General features: G+C 35.2%; 1 protein-coding gene across 2 annotated transcripts in view; it reads left to right on the top strand.

Annotated features, from left to right (window-relative positions):
- The first annotated feature begins 606 nt into the window (after positions 1-606).
- Positions 607-18732, top strand: part of HAT1 (histone acetyltransferase 1) — a 45091-nt gene continuing 26965 nt past the window's right edge. Inside the window, exons 1-4 of one of the 2 annotated variants that reach the window (XM_057746755.1) lie at positions 607-695; positions 2910-3014; positions 14756-14831; positions 18175-18295. In XM_057746755.1, coding sequence (XP_057602738.1) covers positions 689-695; positions 2910-3014; positions 14756-14831; positions 18175-18295 — 309 coding nt within the window. In that variant the 5' untranslated portion in view covers positions 607-688. The remainder of the gene's footprint in view (positions 696-2909; positions 3015-14755; positions 14832-18174; positions 18296-18732) is intronic. The other variant, XM_057746756.1, reaches the window with a different exon arrangement.

Genomic DNA, 18732 nt, shown 5'->3' with positions numbered 1-18732 from the left:
CACTTGAGACATGAAGGACCAGAACAGGTCACCTGCGGTATTATTAGGCAGCAATTTCAGTACACTAAATTGTTGCCTCATAACCTTAACAAGTGAAAGCAGAAGAGTACCTGAGTATCACACCGTATACATACCGTTAAAAAAACATAAGAGAAAAAAAAGATGTTAAACAAGTATTTACCGAAAAATGGAAACAAATAAAAAACGGGAAAGCTTCTCCGGCAACTACAGCTCAATCCCTATATTTTACCTGTAAAACTAGGGCTTCGGATCTACTGTCCGGGCCAAAGGAAAAGTTTTTCTACCAGTCTCCAAAGCATCGCTAAGAGGGAACAGAAAACTGCCATAAGGTATGTATGTTATCCAAATCAACCCCTAAAACACGCTCCTCAAGCCAGCGAGCATCTCAACAGAGACTCTCCCTCTGCGGCCTCCTCCGCCAAGTCAAGCCTGCAAAGAGGCTGAGGGTGCTGGCCGTGGCTAGGCAACCGTCCGAGCCTTCCCCGGCGTGTCAGCCCCGCCTCTCGAGGCGCTTCCACCACCCCGCGCCTCGAACCTCCTCCTCTCATTGGCCAGCGCCAGGCCAGGGGTGGGCGGGGGAAATGCGTCAGAGCGTGTGCTCACTTCCGGCCAGGGAGCGCGCGGGTTGATTCGTCCTTCCTCGGCAGCGGGTGCTTGCAGCTCGGAAATGGCGGGTAAGTTCCCGGGAAAAGTTTACCACGGGGAGGGGGCGGGCAGGTTTGGGAAAGAGCGCCGAGACGGTGGTGACAGTGCCCGCCTGGAACTTTCGGGCTGTAGCCTGGGTTCTAGAAGGCCTGTTTCAGCCTGGAAGCGCGGAACTCTCAGTACAGCTCCTTGTCCACCGAGGTTCGCGCCCCCGCCCCCAGCCGCTCGGGGTTCTGCACCGTCTGCGGGGAGCTCGGCCTTGGCGACGGCCGAAGAGGCCGGGAGAAAGCGTCGGGATTTGGGTTTGTAGGGTTCCAGGTGCCTGGACGCCTGTTTCTCTTCTCGTTCCCTTTGCCCACTGTTGCCTCAGCCGCTAGTCTTGGTTCTGTTCCCGCCAGCTGATTTTTATGCTCAGACCCTCCTCTTCCAGGTCTCCCTCCACCTTCCACTGCAGACAACTTGTGAGCCAGCGCATTGCTGCCCTGCCCTGCGCTAGGGCTCTCATTTGAATCTTGGTTGACTTCGTAATAGTCTCCTTACTCTCTCACACTTTAGTATTACTAGGATCTATTTAGAGTTCCTTTGAGAGAGAGAGACAGTGAAGCGTTCTTCCTTCATCTAAACTCTTTTAAGGGGATGTGTATTATAATTTTCTTGTGTTTATTCTATTTGGCTCTTCGTTATTGAGTCTCATTAGTTTACAACATTTAATAACGAATAATTGCCATTATTTTGTACGTTTATTAAGATTGGTATGGTGTGAGTATATGCATTTTTTTATCTAGTTACATATCTTTTGAAGTGATGGACAGTTTCTTTTTCTGTATTTTCCCAATGCCTTCATAGTAGTCTCAGTACACTTTTACGGATGTGCTGGATAGACAGGCTATAGCATGAGTTCTATAGATGTTTAAGGAAGGGCTCTTCTACCAGATGGAGAATATAGGATTTGGGGGGTACATTGGTGTTATAAAAGAGGAGGGATATGTGTATTGCACAGGGTGTACTGTTAGAGAATTACACCTAGATTCGAATCTCAGTCCCACCATTTAGTATTGGGGTGCCCTTTAAGCAACCAAACCTCAGAATTTCTAAGTTGAACTTTTGCATATGAAATGGGGCTAAGTATCTGTTTGTCTTATAGAATTGTGGGGATTAAACTAATATATGATTTGTTGCTCAGATTATGCATAAATGCCTTTGAGGTGGGTTCTATTAATCTCATTTTCATAGATTAGATTTGAAGTGGGTTCTGTTATACCGTTTTTATCAATTAGGGTCAGAGAAGCCAAGCAGTGTGCTCTGCTTCACAGATCTAGTAAGTAAATGGTGAAACCTGGATTTGAATCCAACAATTCTGACTCCAAACCATTAATCTGTACTGCTTCAAGTGTTCCCTGTTTTCTGTATATGCGTGTTTTAACCACTTACTGAAGTTTATGGCATGTCCTTGTACGCCATTTTTCACTTCTGCTCATGACCATTTTTTCCTGAGTTTTTTCTAATTTTTATGATCATTTTGTCAGGAGATTTATTGTCATCTTTGCTTGAAAGTTTCTCTTGATAATGGTTTCTTCCACTGTTGGCTGTTATATACATTGATGGGTAGCCATGTTGTACTAAAACCATTTGGTTATTCCAATAGCCTATGACTTTATGCGCATGGTTAAAAAAAATTTCTTTCCTAACCCTGTCCCTGTTCCTAAAAGTAACAGCGGTTACTAGTTTCTTGTGTATCCTTCCTGAGATAATCTTTCTATGAATTATGACTTGTTGGTTTTTTAATGGTTGATCTGGAAGTACTCTGGGTAGAATTTTTCCCGTATTAGAAATAAAATGCTATCTTGTAATTATCAAAGGACATTGTCACATTGATTCTTAGCAGAGCAGTAGCATCCTTTTTATGTTTCTTTTAAAAAGGCTACTTAGGTATAAATCCTAGAAGGTAATTTATATTAATTTTAAATATTCAGAAATGTCAGTAGTCCATCATTTTAATTATGCGGTTTACTCATTTTTGTAAAGCAGGTCTAGTTCACAAGCCTCTATCTCAAAAGTGATGTTTTTTCTCTTTTATAATGAGACAGTCATACTAAATACATTTATACAGAAGTATATGGAGACCTATGATCTATTAGCATGTTTTAAGTCTTACCTTTATTCCACTTATAATAAGAACCCTATTCTTAGGTTTGGCGAATTAAACCACTTCCAACTAGACTTTTTAAAAACCTTTTTCTTAGGATTTGGTGCTATGGAGAAATTTTTGGTTGAATACAAGAGTGCAGTTGAGAAGAAACTGGCAGAGTACAAATGTAACACCAACACAGCAATTGAACTCAAATTAGGTATGTATGCCTTTTCTAAGTAGTATTACGCATATACTTTGTGTATGTATATTTAATCTTTCTTTTAAAATTTGAAGTAGAGTTTTATGTAAGAGCAGTTGTTTATTGCAGTCATTTGTATAGTTTATTGTATTTATTGCAATTTAATGTTTAGTTTTCTACATTTATTGAACACATTCAGATTTTATTAAGTCTTGAATTATGTCACGGAGTGGCAGAGTTTACATATAAAAAGTTCAGTGTGGCAAAAAAGTGACAGGTATAAGTAGTCTCAGCCTCTTAAAAATATTTACCTTTCCTTTTTTGCTTATGAAAATAATAGAAAATAAGTCTTGATGAGAATGTGGAAAAACACTCACATATTCCTGATGGGAACATAAAATGATGCAGTTACTTTGGAAAAGTTTGGCAGGTTCTTAAAAAGTTAAATATATATTTGCTATATGACTCAACAGTTCAACTCCTAGTTGAATTGTTGAAGAGAAATGAAAATGTTTGTCCATACAAAAACTTGCACATGAATGTTCACAGCAGCATCCTTCCTAATAGCCAAAAGAAGCAGCCCAGATATCAGTCAGCGGGTAAGTGGTTAAACAAAGTGTGGTATATCCATGTGATGGAATACTATTTGACAGTAAAAAGGAATGAAGGTCTAATTCATGCTACAACATGGATGAACCTCAAAAGCATTCTAAAGTGAAAGAAACCAGACGGATCCCCCCCCCCCCCCCAATACTATATGATTCCATTTGTATGAGTGTTCAGAAAGGGCAAATCCATGGAGACAGAAAGATTAGTGGCTGCCTAGGTCTGAGGGTGGGAACAGAGAATGACCACAAATGGGCATGAGATTTCTTTTGGGAGTGATGGCAGTGTTTTAAAATTAGTGGTAGTAGTTGCACAATTCTAAATTTATTAAAAATCATTGAATTACACACTTAAAACAATTGAATTTATGGGATGTAAATTATAACTCAATAAAGCTGTTTAAAAAATAATTATATGCTCATGAATTCTGGTTCCACCACTTTCCATTCCTTAGTTTTCTCATCTTTAAAATTGAATTAATATTACTTACTGTATAGTGGTTGTAAAGACTAAATATGAGGTTAAATACAAGTAAAGTGCTTAAACAACTTGATTTAGAAATTCGCAATAAATATCAACTATTATTATTTAAAACAGTACAGACATAACAGAAATACAAAGAAGGTGGCAAAGAAGATAATGGTGCCCTGACGCCTCACTAAAAAGATAATACTGATCTAATTTTTTTTCCTTGCGCATATATTATTTTTCCAAAACCAGGATCCTGTTCTGAGGCTGTTTTGTTGTTTAGCTTAACAGTATCTTGAATATCATTCCGTGTAACTGCATATAAATCTGCCTCATTCTTTTATATTATGTAATGCAGTATGACTGTATCTAATTTATCTAAGTATTGTCTATTGGGAGATTTGCTTTTCCTCTTTGCTATTAAAAGTAATTCTCCAGGGCTTCCTAGGTGGCGCAGTGATTGAGAATCCACCTGCCATTGCAGGGGACATGGGTTCCATCCCTGCGCCAGGAAGATCCCACATGCCGCTGAGCAGCTAAGTCCGTGCGCCACAACTATTGAGCCTGCGCTTTAAAGCCCGTGCACCACAACTGTTGAGCCTGCGCTTTAAAGCCTGTGAGCCACAACTATTGAGCCCATGTGCCACAACTACTGAAGCGCTGACAATGAGGAGCCCACGCACCACAATGAAGAGTAGCCCCTGCCCACCGCAACTAAAGAAAGCCCGTGCACAGCAACAAAGACCCAACACAGCCAATAAATAAATACGTACATACATTTATTAAAAAGAAAAAGTAATTCTCCAGTAAATATATTTGCGTATGTATGCACCCACTTGTGTGAGTGATCTGTAGAACGTGTGGCTAGAAATTGCAATGCTGAATCAGTTTTTCAGCTTCAGTACTATTGACATTTTGGATTAGATAATTGTTTGTTATTCTGTACTTTGTAGGATGTTTAGCAGCATTCCTGGTCTTTTAACTAGATGCCAGTAACATTCTACTTCAGTTGTGACATTCAGAAATGTCACTTGACATTGCCACATCTCCTGAGGGTGGTGTGTAAAATTGTGTTTAAGAACCACCGTGTTAGATCAAAGGGTTACAAACATATTCTGCATTTACTAATGTTGCTGTTGCTAAATTGCCTTCCAAAAAAGTACCTGTGCTTAACACCAGAATTTGAGATTGCCTATTTACCTATATCCTGGTCAGTGTTGCATATTATCATTAAAAAAAAAACAAAGCAAAACACCCTGCCCCTGTGATGGGTGAAAAATAGCTTCTTGTTTTAATTTGCAATTGTAGTGAAAAGCACATAACTTAAAATCTGCCATTTTTTAGTGTACAGTTCTGTAGTGTTTAGCGTTTATGCTCACATTGTTGTGTGACTGATCTCCAGAACTTTTTCATTTTGCACACTTGAAATGCTATATCTCTGTTTTCCCCTTCCTACTTGCCCCTTGCTAATACCTTTTTACTTTCTGTTTCTACAATTTGACTACTTTAGGTACCTCATATAAGTGGAAGCATACAGTATTTGTTTTCTTGTAACTGGTTATTTCACTTAGCATAACACCCTCAAGATTCATCCATGTTGTAGCACGTGTCAGGAGTGCCTTCCCTTTAAGGCTGAATAATATTCCATTACATGTATGTACCAAGTTTTGTTTATCCATTCATCCGCTGATGGACACTTGAGTTGCTTCTACCTCTTGGCTATTTCAAATAATGCTGCTGTGAATAGGGGTGTGCAAATATTTCTTTGAGTTACTGCTTCAGATTCTTTTGAATATATATCCAGAAGTGGGATTGCTGGATCATATTGTAATTATATTTTTAATTCTTTGAGGAACCTTCATACTGTTTTCCATAGTGGTTGTTGCTCCATTTTACATGCCTGCCAACAGTACACAAAAGTTCCAATTTCTCCACATCCTTGCCAACACTTATTATTTTCTGAGTTTTTTTCCCCTCACTGTTTTTGACCATTTTTTGACATAATTAAATTGATTTTTAATTCTAAGAGAAGTGTATCCTTTATACGCTAAAAGAATCAGCCCTTCTTTTGTCATATGTTGCAAATACTTTTTTCCCTATTTTGACTTTTGGTGAGTTTGTTATGTAGAAGTTAAAATTTTGTATCTCAGGAGATTTCTTTTTCCTTTTTTGATTGAAACCTTTGAATCTTTATCATGTTAAGGCATAGGGTAGCAATCCAGCTTTATACTTTTCCAGATGGTTTAGTCAATTATCTACCTACCAATTTGTTGTCTTAAACAATTAAAATTTCTTTTTTAATCATACTGAAGTATCATATATATTTTTGGGTTTTCTTTTGGGCCTTTTTTTTCCCCCTGAGCCATTAGTGTACTGTTACAATAAATGTTGTGATTAGTATGGGGTGTGTCTAGGTCCTGCTCATTACTAAGTTTTCTGGATGAACATTTTATCAAGTTTCAAAGAGATGCTTTGTTGATTTTTTTTTTAATTGAAATCTATTTAAATTTAAGTTTAATCTGGGGAGAATCAACATCTTTACGTTGTTGAGTCTTCCTTTCTAATAGCAAGAATATCTTTCTATTCATTCAAGTCTTTTTTATGTCTGGCTGTGGAGTTTTAAATTTTATGTATAGATGATAAACATTTCTTAGTAGGTTTATTCCAAGATATTTTATCTGTTTTACTGCTTTTATAAATGGGATATCCTCATCCATTATATTTTCGATATTGTGTGTGGGAGAACTATGGGAAATAATTTTTAGTATATATATTTTTCACATATCAAAATCCAGTTTACATAAATTTTACACATATTCGACAGAACTAAAATTGACTGGGTTATTTGGTCAGTCTAATCCCTTACAAGCAGCAGCAATAATTTGCTTCCCTCAAACCAGCCTTTCTTCCTGTCTCCCTCTTTCCCTTCCCCTTCCTCTGGACAAATGTTTGTTGAAACTTACCATGTGACAGGCATTGTGCTAGACACATGGGATAACTTTAACTCTTGATTGCATACCAATAATTCCACTAAGGTTTATTCCAAGATTCTTCTCCCATAGCAAGCTATTTTCACTTTGTATGTGAGGAATTGACAGGCACACTTTTCCCACAGGGGTCCCGTGCTCTGGGGTCAGGTTACTATAGAAAGAGTGAATCTTTTTTTATATGTGTCATTTTAATTATTTTTAAGTATACAATTAGGTGGCATTAATTACCTTCACAGTGTTGTGCAACCATCGCCACTATCTGTTTCCAAAACCTTTTTATCACCCCAAACAGAAACTCTATATACCTGTTGAGAGTAATTCCCCATTCACCTTTCCCTGAAACCCCTGGTAACCTCTAATCTACTTTCCATCTCTATAAATTTACCTATTTTAGATATTTTTTAAGTGGGGTATTTGTCCTTTTGTGCCTGACTTATTTAGCATATTTTCAACTTATTTACTTAGGAAATGTCTCATATTGTAACATGTGTCAGAACTTCATTCTGTTAATGGCTGAATAATATTGTGTACTGCATTTTATTTATTCATTCATCTGTTGATGGACACTTGGGTTGTTTCCACCTTTTGGCAATTGTGAATAATGCTGCTGTGAACATCGAGATATAGTTGTCTGTTGCCCTTGTTTTCACTTCTTTTGAGTATATAGCTAGGAACAGAATTGCTGGGTCATGATAATTCTATGTTTAGCTTTTTGAGGAATCACCAAATTATTTTCCACAGTGGCTACACCATTTTACATTCCTACCAGCAATGTATAAGAGTTGCACTTTTTCCACATCGTTGTCAACACTTATTATTTTTTTTATATATAGCTATCCTACTAGGTGTGAAATGATATCTTATTGCAGTTTTGATTTTCATTTCCCTAATCACTAATGACATTGAGCATCTTTTCATGTGCTTATCAGTGGCTTGTGTATCTTCTTTGTAGAAGTATCTGTTCAAATCCTTTGCCTGTTTTTTAATTGAATGTTTTATATATATATATATTTGTTGTTTTAATATATTTTAAAAACATAAACTGGATTCTTCTGTTTTGGATGGTGGCTTAGGCTGATTTTCTTTGTTTTTCTCAGGCACGTAATCATATCATCTGAACATTTTAGTGAAATCACTTTCTTTTCTATATATGTGCCTCTTACTTTGTTCTCTTTTAAATTTGCATTGGTGAACACTTTCAGAACAGTGTTTACAAAAATGATAGTTGTCATTCCTCTTCCTTAAATTAATGACGATGGTTCTAGTATTTCTCCACTAAACATGATCCTGGCTTTTTAAATATTTTTACATTATTATTTATAAATGAGCTTGGTCCTCTTTGCTTTCTTTTTAGGGGAGGCAAAAGTCGGCTTTTGTATTCTTTGTAACAATTTCTCATGGCCCTCCCACTGTACCATTCCCACTCTCAGCAGTTTTTATGGTATTAGATATACTTGTTCCTCAAAGGCCTGAAAGAATTCACCTTAATCATTATGAAGAGATTGTCCTCTTATGCCATTTAATGCTTTTTTTGCCTTAATACAATTTAGATTGCATTTTCAGGTTTTGTGGTTTACATGCTACATTTTTTGGTTCTTCCATTTACTTTTTACCTGTCATTCCTTTTAGGCGTGTCTTTTATAGAGAGCATATTGGATTTGATTTGTGTAATATTTTTCCTTGTACTTTCTCATTCCTCTTTTCCTATGTAGTGTGTTTTGTTTTTCCCTTATCCCTTATCCTCCTGTATACTCTTAAATTCTACTAGAAAGCCAGATAACCAATTTTAAAAATACAGTGTATTGTTAGTTCTATGGAGATGATGTTTGTTTTAAGTTTACTCACCATTCAGCAAATACTTACTTAGGTGTGCTGTGTGACAGGCACTTATCTGGGCACTGGAAATAGAGCAGTACACAAACAGCCCCTCTTTTCACTGAACTTACATTCTGGTTATGAGAAACAGACATAAATACATGACACATGGAGAAAATAGAGAGTGATCAGGTCTTACTACTAAGGTGACATTTGAGTAGATACTAAGTATTAAAGTGAATCTGCGAATCTTGTAGATATCTCAAGGAGTGTTCCAGGCTATCTCTTTTGTCTCCTTCAGACTGGAACAGTTGTCAAGTCTTTTCTTGACTTTCCTGACCTTAACACTTTGAAGATCACAGGTCAGTTATTTTGTAGAATGTCCCTCAATTTGGGTTTGTCACATGTTTGCTTATGGTTTATTTCAGATTGCATATCTTCGGTAGGACTATCACAGAAATGATGCGCAGATCTCATTGCGCCCTATCAGTTTTTCATTAAACTTTCAATTCTTTCATTTATTTCCTATTTTATTTAATGGTTTATAACCTGTTACTATCATTTATTTTGGTGCTTAATTTGCCCCTGACTTGGCCAGTGAGAGCCCAGTTCAAGTTGGCTTCTGTATCTTTTCCACATGTCCCCCTTATTGTTTGATTACTTTGTTTTTTTAATTACTTTCTGAAACAAGATGTTCCAGGCTCATTAGTTGTTTCTGCTGTAGCTCAGAATTTAGTATATTCAGGAAAATATGTGTTGGCCAAATCACTTAAGATTTCAGTTATTTAAAGAACACAGGATAATGAATAAACGTACAGTCTAGAATACAGTTAGATACTATGGGGAATATGTGACAGCATCTCTGAAGCTGCTTGAGAGCTAGAAGTCATTATATCTGCAATATGAGCACCTGTCAGTGGGTTGTACGTATGTTAAATGCCTAAGTGTTTAATTAAACTTTGAAAACTAACATGCATTGGTGATTTCTTAATTTTGTTTTTAGCTAATAAGACATATGTAGAATGTATCTTCTTCTATGCTTCTTTGTCCCTCCAAAAATTACACAAGCGATTCTGAGAACTAGGGAATATAGGAACTATATATATAGGAGTGGAAACAATAGGACATATATTCAAAAAGAAAATTCATTGCAGGTCCTATATTGACAATAAGGTGCCATTTAGTATTCCAGGCCCTGATCTTCCATTTTTCTTCAGAAATGTGAGTGACATAATTTTTCCTGGAAAGAAAATTTTTAGTGCTTATTTAAAATTATTCCAGTTTTTGTATTGTCTGTTTCTCTGTTGGAATAATGCATATTTTGCAGAAATTTTGAACAGTGCAGAAGAATATAAGAAGTTAAAGTTAAATCTATAATTCTGTCACCCAGAATAACTACTTTGGTATTGTAATTTGGGATATTTCTTTCTAGTTTTTTAAATTATATATTCACTTATATTTCTCTTTTATGAAATTCAGGTCACAGTGTCGTGTTCTGTACATGGTGAACATTTTTCACTGTCACCAAATAGCTCAATAATGTTTAATGATTATATAAACCATTTTATGTTTATATAATTTATTTAATCTTTCTCCTGTTGCTTGATATTTGGTTTGCTTGCTTGCTCTTTTGCTTTACTGGCATAACTGCACTTCGTATGTGTTCTCATGTACATATATATGTCAGGTTGATTCAACCTTAAACTATTTACCAACTTTGTAACTTTGAACAAATTGCTTTTTTTCTTTATTCATCTGTAAAATGGAAGTAGTAATGTTACCTACCTTGTATTTAGCTCTTGCAAGGATTAACTACAATAATGTTTATAAAATCCTTATCAGATTGCCTGGCATACAGTAAATGTTCAGGTGACAACTAATAATGTTATTAATAATATATTATTATTTGTGTGTAACTGCTCCTTATATGTATATCCAGTGTTGGCATACAGTATTGTTCACACAAAAACTTGTACACAAATGTTCATAGCGGCATTATTCATATGGCCCCAAATGTTCATTAACTGATGAATGTATAAACACAGTACAGCATCTCCATACAGTAGAATATTATTCAGCCATGAGAAGGGAATGAACTACTAGTACATGCTACAACATGGATGAACCTTGAGAACATATTAAGTGAAAGCAGCCAGACACAAAAGGCCTCATATTTTATGATTCTGTTTATTTGATATGCCCAGTGTAGGCAAATTTAGAGATCTGGTTTCATTCCTTTCTTAGTAATTATTACATTTGTGTAGGTGTTGAAGGTTTTGTGTTTTTTTTCCCCTAAGAACTTTTATTGAGATACAATTGACATACAATACACTGCATATATTTAAAGTGTACAGTTTGATTTTTTTTTTCTTATTAGTAATGTATGTATGGCAATCCCAATCTCCCAATTCATCCTACCCCAACTCCCCTGCTTTCCCTCCTTGGTGTCCATATGTTTGTTCTCTACATCTGTGTCTCTATTTCTGCCTTGCAAACCAGTTCATCTGTACATACCATTTCTTTAGATTCCGCATATATGTATTACTGTACGATCTTTGTTTTTCTCTTTCTGATTTACTTCACTCTGTATGACAGTCTCTAGGTCCATCCATGTCTCTACAAATGTCCCAATTTCGTTCCTTTTTATAGCTGAGTAATATTCCATTGTATATATGTACACATCTTTTGACGGACATCTAGGTTGCTTCCATGAACCGGCTATTGTAAATAGTGCTACTGTGAACATTGGGGTGCATGTGTCTTTTTGAATTATGGTTTTCTCTGGGTTTATGCCCAGTAGTGGGATTGCTGGGTCATATGGTAATTCTAAGTGTTGAAAGTTTTTAAAATGAGAATAGAAAACTCACATTTGTCCCCTGTCTATTAAAAGGACTAACCTCCATTCTTGTGCCCCAGCACCAATTGTTGGTTCCTTTTGTCTAAGGCCCAGGGCTTTTTACCTTAAAAACCCTCTTTTGAGATTACTTTCATTCTTATCTCTATCAAGTTTAACCCATGGCATTTTCTCAATGTGTAATCCCAGGAGCTTTTAGGCAACTTTTTAGAAATCTACCCAATGTGGTTAAAGGTTGTACAGTGAACAGTTTTCATATTTCAAGTTTCATGATAATGACTAGTATAAAAAACTTCACTTATTGGATATCACAAGAATACTGTAGTAAATACATAGCATTAGTTTTAAAGAGTTTCTTTTGGATCTTTATATTTAAAATCTAATCAAATCTAATCAAGTCAAACAATAAATATTTAAGTATATATTTGCCTTAAGCTATTTGAGTTTTACTTCATTTTTTAAATTAGTTAATTTATTTATTGGCTGCGTTGGGTCTTTGTTGCTGCACATGGGTTTTCTCTAGTTGTGGCAAGGCAGGGCTACTGTTCGTTGTGGTTCACGGGCTTCTCATTGCGATGCACGGGCTTCGCATTGCAGTGGCTTCTCTTGTTGCAGAGCACAGGCTCTAGGCGCCTGGGCTTCAATAGTTGCGGCACAGAGGCTCAATAGTTGTGGCTCATTGGCTCTAGAGCACAGGCTCAGTAGTTGTGCTGTATGGGCTTAGTTGCTCCATGGCATGTGCGATCTTCCTGGAGCATGGATTGAACCCATGTCCCCTGCATTGGCAGACGGATTCTTAACCACTGCGCCATCTAGGACGTCCCTGAGTTTTACTTCATTTTAACTCAAAAGACTCATCAGTTTGCTTTTTCTTTTAGTTCGCATCTTCTGTGGACTAAATTCCATGCTAAAATAATAAAACTTCACTAATTTGGGTGACAGCGTTGGGTATTGGAAGAAGGCCAATCCAAATTATTGAAATAGTTACCATAACTAACCTCATGACACTTTTCTTTTTTATTACTTGCCTTTTTCTCTACCCATGTCTCTTTACCCATCATTACCAAAGTGCTATACATATTAGAAGCAGTAGTTTGAAAATGATTTTTAGTAATTTCTAGAGACTTCCAGACATTTTTATGTATTAGAGATGCAATAGTTGGGAATTTTTAGGTTAATGAGTCTAGACATAGTAGACTACTTTAATTTTTTATTATGAAATATTACAGACATGCAAAATTTATAAACAAACTAATGAATATCTGTGATTCCGTCCCTCAGCTTTTTCACATCTTAGCGTTTTGCTGTATTTGCCCAGGGCTTTTTTTTTTCTTTCAGTTTTCATTATGAAAATTTGCAGACACAGAAAAATTGAGAGAATAGGATAATACCTTTAAATCCTATGCATAGATTTAACAATTAACATTTTTCCATATATACTTTAATATGTGTGTATTTTTGCTGAATTATTTGAAAGTAAGTTTCTGAACATGATGAGTTTGCTCATAGCACATGTCCTAATATATGAATATTCACAAATATAACCATAATACCATTGTCACACCTAAGAAAATTAGTAGTAATTCTTTGGTATCATGTAATTTTCTGGTTTCACTGGTAGTTCTGGAAAGTCTTCAGTGGCTTTAAAAAAAAAAGATTTAAACCAGAGTCCAGTCAATGATCATGCATTGTGTTGGTTGTTTCTTTAATCTCATTTAATCCAGAACAGTCCCTCTCACCCATGGAACTTTTCTCCCCTATGCTATTGATTTATTTGGAAGAATAAAGTCATTATATAGAATTATTAAATCTGCATTCTGGATTTGTCCATTTCCTTTTGGTAGTATTTAATTTGTTCCCCTACTTCTGTATTTCTTATAAATTGGAGGATATAAAGCTGGATTGGAGCTAGGATAAAATTTTTCGTTAAGAAAATTTCATAGGTGATACTGTATGCATTATGTTGCATTGAATCAAGAGTTAGTCTGTCCTACAATCAGTGATTCTAAGTTAGAGATCACTTGGAAAGATGGCGACCACCAGATCTCTACAGTGAAAAGATTATCTTTCCTTCTGTAAATCAGTAAGCTGCTAGATGATAACTTTTGCACCCTATGAATGACCTGCTCTATGAGAACAATGTTAGAAACTTTTTATCTACAGTTATCTTTTCATTCTTCAATTGCTTAAGGATTTTTTTTTTTGCTAGTTTTTCTTCATGAGATAAATTGTATTGGGAAAAAGTCCAGTAATATCAGTACTCATAAATGCAAATAAAAATAACAGGATACCCATTTCTATCTTAGGTTGGTAGAAATTAAAGTTGGAGGGTACAGAGTATTCTCAAGGATGTGGGAAACAAAGGAGTTTAAGTAGCTGCTGTTGTGTATTTACAGTATTTTAAAGGGCACTTAAGCAGTATTTGCAAAAATATTTCAGTACTTTTTTCAGCACTTGTACTGCTAGGAATTTGCCCTACTTATACTTGTAAAAGTACAGCAAGATGTATATAAGGATGTCATTGCAGTGTTACTATTAATAGCAAAAAGAAAAGGAAAAAAACTAGGAACAACATAAACATCATCATCATTTTGCAGTTATAAAGACTGATGTGATGATATGAGCTTCATCAATCTCAGATTATTCTTGTTCTGAGAATGTTTCCTATAGCACTTTGTTTTTGTTTCCTTTGTACTGTAGCTTTTCTCATCTCAAAGTGCTTTTTTTGGTTTTGCATTGTGTATAAACATAACAGGAAAATAGAAACTAAATCAGATGACTGTCATACCTAATTTTCTAATTCTTAGAATCAGTAGGGTTTTGACGCTGAAGCACTCAAAGTAATATTCTGATTTTCATTGCTAGTTTGTCTCATGAGAATCCAGTGTAAATCATATAATGGAAAAGTGACATTTTAAGTAAGAAAAATGTTGGCTGTATCCGAGTTATAGTGAAGTTCTCAAAGTGGAAATACCTGTCATCTTTAATATCTTTAATATCTCTATATTTTTTATTCTTTTAAACAGTTCGTTTTCCTGAAGATCTTGAGAATGACATTAGAACTTTCTTTCCTGAATATACCCATCAACTCTTTGGGGATGAGTAAGTAACTTAGTAAGATATTTGTCAAATTAGTATGACAAAAATATTTTTTTCTTAAATTTAGGTATCAGAATTTATTTTCTTTACTGTTAATTTTTCATGTAATTTATTTTAAAATATATATTAGAATGGCATTTTTTACATTGAGACACCAGTCTACTATATAATACCCATCATTTAGTGCTATAGGTACATTATCTCATTTAATTCTCATAATCTTAGCAATGGTATTATCACTTATAACATTAACATTGGTGGGATTGGATAGTTGTCTAAGGACATGTGAATGGCTGAAGTTCAGATTCAATCTGACTGCAGAGCCCATATTTATAACCACTCCTTTTTTCCTGCCATTTTACTATACTGCTTCTAGAAAACACTCCCCTAAACTGGAAAGCTCAAATTTATTCTATGACAAGTAAATAAGCGATGAAGAGAAATTTATTTTCAGAAGCAACTTTAAAGATATGTCCTGGGATATTCAGCACAATTCTTTAATTTCCTATATCTTCATTAAATTATTAGAATAGTCCATTACCTTTTTTTTTTAACTTTTGATTTTGAAGAAAATTTCAAATTTGCAGTAAGTTACAAGAATAATATTCTGTATGTCCTTTATCTGCATTCATCAGTTGTTAACATTTAGCTGTATTTGCTTTAATCATTCTCTTCTATAAATATATTGATAGGTGTTGTTGAACCATTTGAGAGTAGGTTGCAGATATATATTCTCTTACTCCTAAATTCTTTAGTATGTATTTCCTAAAAACAAGGACAGTAACCATAGTAGAATTATCAAAACTCAGGAAATTTAACATTGATACAGTACTGTTTTCTAAAATATAATCTACATTTCAAACTTTGCCAGTTGATTCCCAGTAATTCTTTTATAACAATTTTCCCCATCCTGGATCCAGTCTAGAATCACATATTGCATTTAGTTGTCATCTCTCTTTAGTCTGAAACAATTCCTCAGACTTTGTTTTCCATGGCATTGACATTTTTGTAGAGAATAGGCTAGTTTTATAAACCTTCATTTTGGACTAATTTGATTGTTTCTTCATGATTAAATTCAGATAATGCGTATTTTTGTAGTACCACAACAGAAGTTGTATGTCCTCAGTGTGTCATATCACCAGAGTCCATGATGTCAGTTTGTCCCATTGTTGGTTAAGTTAATGTAGGCCATTAAGTTTAGCGGTATCTGCCAGTTTTCTCCACTATAAGGTTAACAGGGTTTTCTTTGTTATTTATATGTAATCTGTGGGGAGATACTCTGAGAGTGAAAATATCCTGTTTCCCATCAAACTTTAGCTCATTAGTTTTAAATCTGTTAATGATTCTTGTCAGTAACAGATTTCTAACTCTGCCACACCTTAACAGTTATTAGTTTGCATTCTGCTATAAAAAAAGAGCTTCTCTTCTTCCCCTTAGGTATTGTTTATATCAGAATAGACTCAAGGATTCTTTTTTTAATTTACTGGGTTATAATCTTTTACTGTTACTAATTTGATGCTCAGATTATCCCAGATTCAACAAGTGGCTCCTCTTTCAAACTGGCTTTTCAGTCCTTTTGATATATCATTATCCTTTTGAGGACATGTTTCTTTGTGATACAATAAGGTGTTCCACATTCACCTTGTACTTCCTCTAGTAGTTCTCGAGTCAGGCATGTTCTCAAGGAACCATGGTTTTTTTGTTTTGTTTTGTTTTGTTTTTAGTAGGAAAGGGTGCTTAGACATAGTTGACATTTAAAGTATTCCTCCTTATTGGTATTTTCCCTATGCATTATTTCAGCATTTTGGATGTATTTAATGTGTTTTTAACTTGACAAATGTTTCTTCATGGAACAAGTTTCTTGAGAATTTCTTATTAATATATCAGATTAGGTATTTTATGTGCTTTTAAATATTAATAACTGAATTTTATTATATATTGATTTGTGTCAAAATTTGAGCCTTTCATATTTTAGACAGGTTTTGTTACACCATAAAAATAAGAATGCTTTCTCTTTGGATCTCTATCTTTAAGGAGATTTTTATTTTATTCTCTTCCTTACTGGTATTTAAAATCTTTTCCTATAGTAATATCTTAGTGAATAGGATCTAGTTTCAGAGATACTGCTTGTTAATGGCATTTTGCACACTCACTTTGCATGTCATTAAAAGTGGTGTGGTTGCACACCCCTCCTCTAAGGTAGACAGATGACAGTCACATAATGATAACTCTGTATCTTGGGACCGATGACACTGATCTTGATCCTAGTATCATTGCCACTCCTTTTTACTACACATAATTTTCAGAGTCCTGGAATGGACACTGCTTATGTTTTGTTTTGGAATCTGGAAATAACACTGCTTCTCTCAAGCATTCTTTCAGTATTCACCTTAAAAAACAAAACAAACAAACGAAAAACCTCTATCATACAATTCAGCTTTTTAAAGTGTAAAATTCCATGGGTTTTAGCATATTGAGAGTTGCTCAATCATTACGACAACCAGTTTTGGAGCATTTTCATGAATCCCACCGAAATTCCCATTGTGACCAATTAGCAGTTGCTCCCTTTTTCCCCTACCCTCCCTAGCTCTGAGTAGTCACTAATCTACCTTCTGTCTTTATAGATTTCCCTATTCTGGATTTTTTTTTTTTTGGCCATGCCATACGGTATGCAGGATCTCCCCCAATCAAGGATCAAACCCGTGCCCCCTGCATTGGGAGCTCAGATTCTTAACCACTGGACCGCCAGGGACATCCCAGGAGACTTTTTTTAATCTGAAAAAGGGAATAGCAAGGTGTAGATGGGTAGCAGGGAGCAGAGTTGGAAAAATAGCAGCAGCTCCACATCTGCTTTATGAGTTCATAAGTGGGGTGTAATCAGACAGGTGCTATCACTCAGCACTTTCAGCACCTCTGGATGTTGATGATGGATACAAGTGGTAAGCTGGCTATGTTTTAGCTGCTTGCCTAGCCAGGAATCAGTTTAACATTGCTTGTCTCTGATTTGAAATGCCTCCTAGTAGTAGCAATAGTAAGTGCAGCAACTGTAGCTGTAGTACACTTGTACAATGTGCCAGTCAATATTATATGCAAGTTACATGTATTAACTTGTTCATTTAACCCATACAACATCCTTGAGGTAGGTGTTATTATTCTCTCATTTTATAAATGAGGAAAGCTCAGGCAGTTTCATTACAATGTTTTTTTTGTTTGTTTTTAATAAATATAGTTTAAAATCTTGAAACTACCCATGAAGTTAAACTTTATATGTAGGGTTAATACTTTGTAATGACTTTATAAAGATTCATTTTCAGGTCTTAGATTACTGCTGTTTTTCCCCTTTTAGTGAAACTGCTTTTGGTTACAAGGGTCTGAAGATCTTGTTATATTATATTGCTGGTAGCCTGTCAACAATGTTCCGTGTTGAATATGCATCTAAAGTTGATGAGAACTTTGACTGTGTAGAGGTAAGAACAGAAATAAATTTATTTTAAACTGTTTTCCAATTGAGTATAAAACAGATTATAAAATGCAAAGATTTGAGGAAGGAGAGAAGCTGTTATAGAGCAGCTTTAAAACCACGTATTTAATATTTAGTTATGGAGATGATTGTCTGCCTGTCCTTCCAGTTAACCCTGTGATCATGATCCGTAGCCTAATCTGTTTCCCAAGTGGACCTTTTCCATAAAAACCTTCACTTTTTTTATCAGAATTGTATTTACCAACTTTAGTTTTTTATTATGGACATTAAAAGTACTTATTTTCCCAAAAGTTAAATAAAAGGGAGGGGAATAGCTAAATTTTCTACATTTACTTCGTGTATAATTTGCTTGTTTAAATTTCTCTTGCTGTATTTCTAATCCCAAATTTTCTAATGTATATTCCTTTATGAACATGGATAATT

Source organism: Hippopotamus amphibius, chromosome 8 (assembly GCF_030028045.1).
Source record: "Hippopotamus amphibius kiboko isolate mHipAmp2 chromosome 8, mHipAmp2.hap2, whole genome shotgun sequence".
In the NCBI taxonomy this organism is placed as follows: Eukaryota; Metazoa; Chordata; class Mammalia; order Artiodactyla; family Hippopotamidae; genus Hippopotamus; species Hippopotamus amphibius.
The sequence above is the reverse complement of the archived record's forward strand: the minus strand, read 5'-3'. Positions and strand labels throughout refer to the sequence as shown.